We start from the raw sequence: 11053 nt of genomic DNA, 5'->3' as shown, positions 1-11053 counted from the left end.
TACCTGGTTATATGTAATTTCAGGCAATAGAGTGCATACCCAAATCAGGAACATCTACTGCTGTGTTCTCATCCTCCAGCACCTCCTCAGCCCCCTGCACCTCCTCTCTCTTCTTCTGTACAGCTCTAAACACACTGGCCTGGGCTACAACACACACACCAACATGAACATGAATGATCAATCATTGTAAATGTACATCGACACAATCATGAATGCAATATTTCACACTATGCCAAGGGCCACTCCAGACCATATGCCAGAGGCCACACCAGACCATATGCCAGGGGCCACACCAGACCATATGCCAGGGGCCACACCAGACCATATGCCAGGGGCCATAGCAGACCATATGCCAGGGGCCACACACCAGACCATATGCCAGAGGCCACACCAGACCATATGCCAGGGGCCACACCAGACCATATGCCAGGGGCCACACCAGACCATATGCCAGGGGCCACACACCAGACCATATGCCAGGGGCCACACACCAGACCATATGCCAGGGGCCATACCAGACCATATGCCAGGGGCCACACCAGACCCACAAGCTGTTTTCTTGTGGCTCCCCTTCTGGTATCTAATTCCTATTAAATTCAGGTCCTCAGTGAGAACAGCAAGTCTGACACTGGCCCCCAGGTAATTGGAGTGTGTGTCTGTGTGCTCCTACCTGGTCCAGTCCTTAGTGGAGGCCTGGGATGGCCTCTGTTCCTCACTCGGACTTTCACTGGTTTGGCGTAGAAGATAGAGCTCTCCTCCTTCACTGGTCTCCTCTGGATGGATGGGAGAGCCGTCTCCCCCACCTCATCCCCAGTGGACTTCACCCTCCGCCCATCCGACTGGGACCACAACACCAGGGTCGTGTTCATTAGGCACCAAATGGAAGAAAACAGACTGAAACCGGGCTGGACTACTTGGACTTGTCCAATAAGAAACTTTATTTTCCACTAAAGTTTTTTGACAGTACCTCTGGAGAGTCCAGGAGAGCAGAGTCACTGTAACTGTCCTCAGGGCCACTGGCTGCCTTTCTGCCCTGAGCAAGACAAAGGGAGACAAGGTGTACCTTTATAACCAAGATCAATTGTCCTACAGACCAAAATAAATATACAAAATATTAGACTATGAAGTGTTAGACCTACAGTAGGTGTTATACAGACAGTAGCTTACCTTATATCTCCTTGACAGCCTTCTGTTTCCAGGGTAATTTCTGGAAAATATTATATAGAAATCCATATTATATCATATTTATTATATTATATCATATACTATATTATATTTATAATATTATTATATATCATATTATAATATATTATATCATGTATTATATCATATCATTAAAATATATGATATCATATTATATTTATAATATTATAGAATTTCATATCATATTCAATGTATTATATAATATTATATCATACTATATGATATCATATATATCAATTCATATCATATATTTATTATATAATATTCTCTTCTCTTCTATAATATTATAAAATATTATATTTATTATATCACATGTATTATATCATATTTTATTATATCATACTATATTCCAATATATTATATCATTTAATATTTATGATATCATATTATATTATATAATATAATATGTATTTTATTATATCATACTATATTCCAATATATTATATATATTTATTATATCATATTATTTTTAAATATATCAGATTATATTATATCATAGTTTATTTATTATACTATATCATAGATTAGAATATATTATATCATATTATATCATACTATATTCTAATATATAATATGTATTATACTATATTATATCATTGTATATAAACATTATATTATATCATATGTATTTTTATATCATATTATATCATATATTATATTAAAATGTATTTATTATATTTATTATATTATATCATTTCATATTATATTCATTATGTTTATTATATTATATATATATTATATTTATTTTACCTTTATTTTAGCAGGGAGTCCCATTGAGACCAATATATCTTTAGAATATAATACCCACACAGTCTTACATTTGAACTTTTAGTAATTTACCAGACACTCTTATCCAGAGTGAATTACAGTTAGTGCATTGATCTTAAGATAGCTAGGTGGGACAACCACATATCTCAGTCATAGTAAGTAAATTGTTCTTCACTAAAGTAGCTATCAGCAAATGTCAGAGATAGTAAGGGGGGGAGTCAAGTGAGTTCATAAAAGTTCATATTATCTAACAATCTCTGTACTAGGATAATTCCATCCATACCTCTCAGAGGCTTTAGGAACCAACAGTTCCACGTAGGGAAGCTTCTTGAACCTCTCTGCTCCCACAGCCACATAGAACTGGCCACTCACCAGCTCGTCTGCACTGGACACAGTTACTCCCTCTAGAGTGCACAACCTGAGGGGTCACAGGGTCAGGGGTCACTAATGGGGTCAGAGAGACTGTCATCTGTGTACCTGAGGGGTCATTGGGCTGCCATTAATAGGTCAAACATGCTGTGTGAGGGTGTGTGTGTGTCAGTGTGTGCGTATGTACAGTATATATGCATGTATGAGGGTGTGTGTGTGTATATACAGTATATATGCATGTATGAGGGTGTGGGTGTGTCAGTGTGTGCGTATGTACAGTATATATGCATGTATGAGGGTGTGTGTGCGTATGTACAGTATATATGCATGTATGAGGGTGTGTATGTTTACGGATCTGACCTGCGCACTGCTCCAGTGCGTAAACTGGCCTTCTCTGTGACTAGACTGAGGATCTGATCCAGGTCGTGCTGCCAGGTCCTGGGAATTATGAAACGGAATGGCGAGCAGCGAAGATCTTCGTTGCGGAAAACACTGTAAAGGAACACGCAAATACGTAGTGTGTTTCTATGTGTGTAGTATTTGAGATGATGAATGGGAGTGTGTTAACAGTGAATCTTACTGTATGATACAGGGTAGAGGAATATACTTTCTCCATTTTGCTGACACATTCGGTCTGTGAAGTAATCTTGCCTAGGAAAGAAAGACATGACATTACAAAATAATACTGCACTGTAGTTTTAGATAGATTTGTCGGTCAGAATAAAATACAAGAAAGAAATACCACTTCCTCTGATCAGTGAATGCCAAATTAAACCATGTGATGAAACATTGATATCAAGTGTGCCATTTGATATAATTTACCAAAACAAAGTAAATACCAATTGTATTAATTTCAGAACAGAACATCCACAGACATTTCACAATAAGCGGTTATTATCTATTATTATGATTATGATTATGATTATGATTATTATAGCTTATCAGTCAGAGGGCTGTGTCCATGGCAACACACATCATCATCTTGGCCAAAAACATACTGTATCTACAAAGACAGACTGAGTGCTCCACTTCATTGAATACCTAAACTTTATATAGCCACTCTGTCCACAAAAATTCCCCTGACCTTTCTATTACATCCAGAGTCTATGAAGTCAAGCCCTATTAAGTCAAGCCCTATGAAGTCAAACCCTATGAAGTCAAGCCCTATGAAGTCAAGCCCTATGAAGTCAGGCCCTATGAAGTCAAGCCCTATTAAGTCAAGCCCTATGAAGTCAAACCCTATGAAGTCAAACCCTATGAAGTCAAGCCCTATTAAGTCAAGCCCTATGAAGTCAAACCCTATGAAGTCAAGCCCTATGAATTCAAGCCCTATTAAGTCAAGCCCTATAAAGTCAAGCAATATGAAGTCAAGCCCTATAAAAAAACTCAAGCCCTATGAAGTCAAGCCCTATGAAGTCAAGCCCTATGAAGTCAAGCCCTATTAAGTCAAGCCCTATGAAGTCAAGCCCTATGAGGTCAGGCCCTATGAATCAAGCCCTATGAAGTAAACCATGTATGAAGTCAAGCCCTATGAAGTCAAGCCCTATTTGAGTCAAGCCCTATGAAAACAAGCCCTAAAGTCAAGCCCTATGAAGTCATTAAGTCAAACCCTATTAAGTCAAGCAATATGAAGTCAAACCCTATGAAGTCAAGCAATATGAAGTCAAACCCTATGAAGTCAAGCCCTATGAAGTCAAGCCCTATGAAGTCAAGCCCTATGAATTCAAGCCCTATTAAGTCAAGCCCTATAAAGTCAAGCAATATGAAGTCAAGCCCTATAAAAAAACTCAAGCCCTATGAAGTCAAGCCCTATGATGTCAAGCCCTATGAAGTCAAGCCCTATTAAGTCAAGCCCTATGAAGTCAAGCCCTATGAGGTCAGGCCCTATGAAGTCAAGCAATATGAAGTCAAGCCCTATGAAGTCAAGCCCTATGAAGTCAAGCCCTATGAAGTCAAGCCCTATGAAGTCAAGCCCTATGAAGTCAAGCCCTATGAAGTCAAACCCTATTAAGTCAAGCAATATGAAGTCAAACCCTATGAAGTCAAGCAATATGAAGTCAAACCCTATGAAGTCAAGCCCTATGAAGTCAAGCCCTATGAAGTCAAGCCCTTTCAAGCCCTATGAAGTCAAGCCCTATGAAGTCAAGCCCTAAAAGTCAAGCCCTATGAAGTCAAGCCCTATGAAGTCAAGCCCTATGAAGTCAAGCCCTATGAAGTCAAGCCCTATGAAGTCAAGCCCTATAAAGTCAAGCCCTATGAAGTCAAGCCCTATGAAGTCAAGCCCTATGAAGTCAAGCCCTATGAAGTCAAGCCCTATGAAGTCAAGCCCTATAAAGTCAAGCCCTATGAAGTCAAACCCTATGAAGTCAAACCCTATGAAGTCAAGCCCTATGAAGTCAAGCCCTATTAAGTCAAGCCCTATGAAGTCAAGCCCTATGAAGTCAAGCCCTATTAAGTCAAGCCCTATGAAGTCAAGCCCTATGAAGTCAAGCCCTATGAAGTCAGGCCCTATGAAGTCAAGCCCTATGAAGTCAAGCCCTATGAAGTCAAGCCCTATGAAGTCAAGCCCTATGAAGTCAAGCCCTATGAAGTCAGGCCCTATGAAGTCAAGCCCTATGAAGTCAAGCCCTATGAAGTCAAGCCCTATGAAGTCAGGCCCTATGAAGTCAAGCCCTATGAAGTCAAGCCCTATGAATCACTCATTGTGTCTGACCACATAATATAACAATAATGCAATAATCCAACCACAGCTAGAAAATAAATGTTTCTACAATGTTTCCAATTTGAAGTGGCACTATGCAACGTTGTTTTTGTATTTAAACAGAGTGGTAGGCATGGGGCTGGCAGCAAAGGGCTGAGTAGGCTGGGAATCAGGCCTGCCCAGGCTTGTTAAGAGACCTTTAATACAGGATGGGGCCACTGTATGACTTAGTTCTCTAAACAGAGTTACCAAGCTAACCATTCTAGTGAGAGAATGTTTTTGTATTGTTACCTGTAGTGTTCCCCAGATGTTTGACAAAAACCTCCTGAGAACCAATTTAGCATGTTTTGACATTAGATACATCTCAGCTCTGTTAAAATCACACTCAAGAAGAAGCACATGCACAGGTAGCCAACTTTTTGTGATTTATTTGACAATTGGATGAAAATAACATGACTGGTTCTGTTCATGCCACATTAAAAGGTAATACATTTTGCCTGTTTAAATGGCGTCTTTATTATTAGGCCTATAAATAGTTTTTTTTGCACAAGCAAGTGCAAAAACATACACATGGTTAGCAGATGTTATATTGAGTGTAGCGAAGTTCTGTTTGAGGAAATGGTCTCCTGGAAACAGTCCTTTTTCATTTATAAAAAATATATATATTTCACCTTTATTTAACTAGGCAAGTCAGTTAAAGAACAAGTTCTTATTCATTCCTTGCACCTCACTGACACATTCCTATGAAGACTTTAGGTAATGACCCAATGAGACTCTCAAACATGAAACACACCAAGAACCTCGCTGCCGATAGACTACCGATAGGCACTTATCACAGTGGGAGGCTGCTCCTTCTCTTGCTAGAACAAGGGGTATCTGCTGTGTGCTGACCGATGACGTGTATAAACCCTGGATGACTGACAGTGGGACGCTGTGAAGTCACCTCACAGACATCTAGGTACTCCTCCTCAATTGTAAAAAAGGATATTGGTCACTAAAGACCCTGGTTCGAATCCCAGGCTGTGTCGCAGCTGGCCACGGCCGGGAGACCCATGAGGCGGCGCACTGTTGACAAAGCGTCATCCGGGTTAAGGGAGGGTTTGGCCGGTTGGGATGTCATTGTCCCATTGCACTCTTGCGACCCCTTGTGGTGGGCTGGGCGCATGCACGCTGACTTCGGTCGCCATCTGTAGTGCTTCCTCTGACACAGTGGTGCGGCTGGCTTCCGGGATAGGCAAGCAGTGTGTCAAGAAGCAGTGTGGCTTGGCAGGGTTGTGTTTTGGAGGATGCATAGCTCTAGTCTAGACCTTCACCTCTCCTGAGTCGGTACGGGAGTTGCAGCAATCTGACAAGACTGTAACTACCAATTGGATATCATGAAATTTGGGAGAAAAAGAGCCAAAAATGTTTTAGAATAATAATAATTGTTTGAAAGATATAGAAAGGGTTTTATTCATGTCTACATTAGTTTTTGACACGTGTAATCTATAACAGACACGCCAATGCATACTTTAAAATTATATATCTATATAAAAACATTTTCCTTAAAGTGTAATTTTGTTCTTGAAACATTTAATTGAAATACTGTAGAATTCCATTCATTCCTATGGAGGACTGCTCCAACTACGGAGTGCCAATATGGCCAACCGGTGGCTTCAAAGCCTCTCAATGGCCTAACATTGCTTCAGGGTTTGTATACGTCATTGGTGCCGACTCGGTAGCGTCGATACTTGTCGAATCCCAATGCTCGTCAGTGGCCAACAACTTGATTTTGAGCCAATCAGACAGCACGAACCCCCACATGGAAGAGACAACAACAAAAAAGTTATAAAGAGGATTGTTTCTCGCGTACATTCACAGATGTGCCAGTCAAACTTCATATGCAATGTAGGCTATATGGGATGGAAGCTAGCTAAGTGCAGAGATGCAATGCACACAACACTAAATACTTCCTCCAAGCTAGCTAACCACTGTAGCTAGTATTGACATTCTAATTAAATAACAATGGATTAGCTCATTTTCATGAAACGCCTGTCTGTTGTTGTGCTAGCTAGCGAATATGCTAACGTTAGCTAACTAGCTAAATATTTGGATATGGGCTGTCACTGGCAGTATGGGATTATGGAGAGTGAATTAAATGGTTTCTTCGTCATCTTGCTAGGTAGTTATCTAGCTGTGGGCATCTGGCTAGTATCAACAAGGGCGTTCTACAAAATAGCAACATTAGAGCAGAAAGCTTTGACCTAGACCATAAGCAATACCCACACATATGCATTGCCAAACAGCGCAACTGCCACCTTGTATTTTGGAGTATTTTAACAAGGCTGATTGGCTGATGACTTCCAAGGCCTTGTTAGCGCGTTGGACCAGTAACCAAAATGTTGCTGGATTGAATCCCTGAGCTGACAAGGTAAACATCTGTCATTCTGGCCCTGAACAAGGCAGTTCACCCACTGTTCCCAGGTAGGCCGTCATTATAAGTAACTGTCTTGCCTAGTTAAAAAAAATCTCTATATTTTTTTTTAACACAAAAGAGAGAGTTCTGACACTGTACAGAGGTGCTAAGTACTGTCGGCAGTCAAACGTTTAACAATCCTACCGGTGTGTCTGAGTTTTTAAGGAAACGTCCTCTAAAGTTGTGAGAATGTTTGTTGTTAGCTGTAAAAATCACTCTGTCTCTGCTATTATACAACACCATATGAGCGCACACCTACAGTACAGGCAGGGCACTCACACAATGGCAGAACGATATCTGTGCCAATTCAAGTGCCACACAATTGCCTTTCTACTATTTCATATGAATGTTGATGGGTTAGTTATGGTGGCCCTTCAGGTCTCAGTCAGACAATGGAGAATGTTTGTTCACAGCTTTCCTGCAGTCAAATGACAAATTCGCCCTGTAGTGGCCTCATGGGTGGAATATTATTCAGATTTTTCACAATTTCCAAATTAACACATTTTTTCACCTTTGTTTCTATCTCAAACAGTTTTGATATATTTCAGTCAACTGTGATGTATAGTGTAATATTGGGTTGCAAACTCAAAATGTTCTACATTTCAACTCTATATCTGATATGGTACAGGTGTCTTCTGTTTTCTAAGCCCATAACCATGTGTGTGAGGTGTATACCTTCGTTTCAAAGTAGATTTGTTTTAAGACTACCAAGAAACACTCCGTGTGACCCTGATTTAGCCCACTGCTGTAAAAGATAGGACTATGATATTGCTCTGAATCACTACACGCTCCACAGCTGAAAATGAAATACATTCATCTCTATCCATCCAGCCAGCCATTTGGGCTGAATACAAAGCAAGCACTTTCCATTGTGTGAACGGCAATTGAGATGCTGCGCTTGAAATGGGTTTATGTGTCCATGATCTCATTAACACAAGATCAATCTTCCTTATATGAATGTATCCGATGATGAACAAGCGATCTATTGAAATGGGCCAGGGATGACACGAGACACTGTAAGACTGAATGCGGTACAGAACATTGATTTGTTATTATTGATGTGTGGTCTACATGCTCTGTGAGTTTGTGTTGGTGCTGAGGACCATTATTTACAGATTACACGTATCTACATTTACATTTACATTTAAGTCATTTAGCAGACGCTCTTATCCAGAGCGACTTACAAATATCTGAAAATCAATGCTATGCTATTGCTTTGGTCTATCATCGAAATTCAAAGCACATCGAAATCCAAATTTAAACACAATGAATATGAAGTGTGGTCAAATAAATAATAACCATTGCGCAGTGAGAGAAAATCTGTTCTCTGTTACAACTGTTACCAGTTCAGATCTACCTGATTTTGAGGGTGTGTGTGTGTCAGCATGACCTACCCCAGATAGGTTAGATTAATGAGTAACGGACTGTACCGCTGACAGAGACAGAAAACCATATTGAAGCTTACCCGAGCTCCTTCTCCCATGGGTACAGGCTGCTTCTTCAGCCCTGTGTTCAAATAACTGCATGAAAAAACAAAAACAATAGACATGATAAAGGTTCACATGTCATCTTCAGTGAGACACAGCTTAACACATAACTGTATTACTGACTGTATTACTGTATGAGTTTCTGACTGTATTACCGACGGTGTTACAGACTGTATTACTGTATGAATTTCTGACTGTATAACCGACGGTGTTACTGACTGTATTACTGTATGAATGTCTGACTGTATTACCGACTGTATTACCGACTGTATAACCGACTGTATTACTGACTGTATTACTGACTGTATAACCGACGGTGTTACAGACTGTATACTGTATGAATTTCTGACTGTATTACTGACTGTATAACCGACTGTATTACCGACTGTATAACCGACTGTATTACCGACGCATTTATATAATGGTTACTATCTACATTTATCTACTGCACACAGCAATAAACATCATATCTAGACATTTACACAAACATACAGTACATGGTAGCCCTATAGGACCATATCTGAACAATTTAAAAGTTCCTTAAAGGGAAATTCCGCCACTTTTCAACCTATGTGAAAATGGTGTGTTTCTATGATATATGGTTAAAAAGTTGAGAAGGTCCTAAAAAATAATGATCTGTGATATGATAGGGTAGGATTAAAAGTAGAAAGTTTCTAACCAGAGGGAGGGTATTTTCTTGCTACTCACATCACCGCGAATCTCAGTGTTTGGAAATCACTGTTTTAAAAATGTTTTACATGTTGATGATGTCATCGCATTTTCACTTATGTTAGACACTGACATTGTGCTGGAGATAATGAAACTGTGGAAAAGTGGTGGAAATGCCCTTTAATTGCCCTTTCTAATCTAGACAACTCTACCTGATAGGCTACTCACTCAAGCTTCTTGAACCTCTCGAAGCCTGCGGCCACGTACTGGGCCCCGGTCTGGAGGTCATGCAGCTCCCTGACCCGGTGACCCTGCCGGGGGGTGTACAGGGTCCTCACGGCCAGCGGAGCCTGAATGCAGTGGGTCACGTCATTGAGAAACGCCTCCATGGTGGACACCTGTCGATGGTTGACCACAAACCTCCTGCCGGAGTAGAAGGGGTCCCCGTTCCTGTAGACCATCACACTCTTGACTGGAGGCAGGAGGAGGGTTGCTGACCCACAGTAAGCCATTTTTCCAGATACTGTCTTCCGTCTCTGGTTCCTGTCTGCCGTCTCTGGTCCCTGTCTGCCGTCTCCGGTCCCTGTCTGCTCTGGTTACTACCACTACTACTCAAACCTGTTCTAATTAAATCTGTTGTGTTCTGTGTGGTGGTCTCTCACAGCTCTGGACTGTCACGTTCTCTCTCTCTCTCCACACACTACTCTCTGGCGGCCGAGAGTATTTCCTGGTAGCCATGGCAGCAGAGCCAGCAATGACTGGCTTTGTGGGCCAAACCATTAGCAGCAACGAACGACAACAAAAGAGGGAGAGCGAGAGACAGAAGATGCAAGTGTTGTAAACTGAATAAATTATAAAAACCATAAAACTCCTATGCATCATCTTTACATATATTTTTTGAACTATTCGAAAGCCTGTTGAATTCACATGTGTAGCCTAATGGCTGCTAGTATGTTGTATTTCCAGTAAAATCTCAGGGATAACCCTTCTACAATAGAAGTTCATGCTCTGGGAGGGAACAAGAGGGTCTGGGAATACCATTTCCATACATCCATTTCAAACAGTCTCCCTTGACCTTGTATGGACTGTCAGGAAAGCACATGCAGCATTTGTGTTTATTTTGATACCCACATAGACAGGAACAGTATGTTGTATAATATTACTGCACTATTTTAAATGATTGTGTTGTTGAGTGTGTGCTCTCACTGTGAAACATTTGTGTGAATCACCTGAGATAAACTGGTTATGGCAGGGAGTTCCCTTGAATCTTTCCCATAACTTCTTTGAAAACAATGGAGATCATCACAGTTAAATGCAGTTATACAGACAACAATTATAGTGACATAGAGGAACCTCACTTGCACTGCAGCAACAACAGTATTAACTAGTAAAAAAAAACAT

The 11053-nt window shown here is 40.6% G+C and overlaps 1 protein-coding gene across 1 annotated transcript; it reads right to left on the bottom strand.

The window, feature by feature from the left end:
* Positions 1 to 19: 19 nt before the first annotated feature.
* dcdc2b (doublecortin domain containing 2B) lies at positions 20 to 10376 on the bottom strand. Its single transcript, XM_046309676.1, has 9 exons — positions 9881 to 10376; positions 8962 to 9016; positions 2921 to 2991; positions 2701 to 2832; positions 2255 to 2389; positions 1168 to 1207; positions 968 to 1033; positions 671 to 839; positions 20 to 144 (listed from the first exon to the last, which is right to left on the bottom strand). The coding sequence occupies exons 1-9, from the start codon at positions 10162 to 10164 to the stop codon at positions 20 to 22; spliced, it is 1077 nt and encodes a 358-aa protein (XP_046165632.1). The 5' UTR covers positions 10165 to 10376.
* Between the last annotated feature and the right edge of the window lie 677 nt (positions 10377 to 11053).

This window comes from Oncorhynchus gorbuscha, linkage group LG17 (assembly GCF_021184085.1).
Source record: "Oncorhynchus gorbuscha isolate QuinsamMale2020 ecotype Even-year linkage group LG17, OgorEven_v1.0, whole genome shotgun sequence".
Taxonomy (NCBI): Eukaryota; Metazoa; Chordata; class Actinopteri; order Salmoniformes; family Salmonidae; genus Oncorhynchus; species Oncorhynchus gorbuscha.
This window is presented reverse-complemented; position numbering and strand designations above follow the sequence as displayed.

What these genes read in the sequence shown, in the direction of transcription:
- dcdc2b (XM_046309676.1), bottom strand. Translation starts at nt 10,164, where the DNA reads ATGGCTTACTGTGGGTCAGCAACCCTCCTCCTGCCTCCAGTCAAGAGT. An exon ending in CGCACTGGAGCAGTGCGCAG is followed by an intron (nt 2,390 to 2,700) that starts GTCAGATCCGTA and finishes GTGACCCCTCAG; the next exon opens with GTTGTGCACTCTAGAGGGAG. An exon ending in GGCTGTCAAGGAGATATAAG is followed by an intron (nt 1,034 to 1,167) that starts GTAAGCTACTGT and finishes TGTCTTGCTCAG; the next exon opens with GGCAGAAAGGCAGCCAGTGG.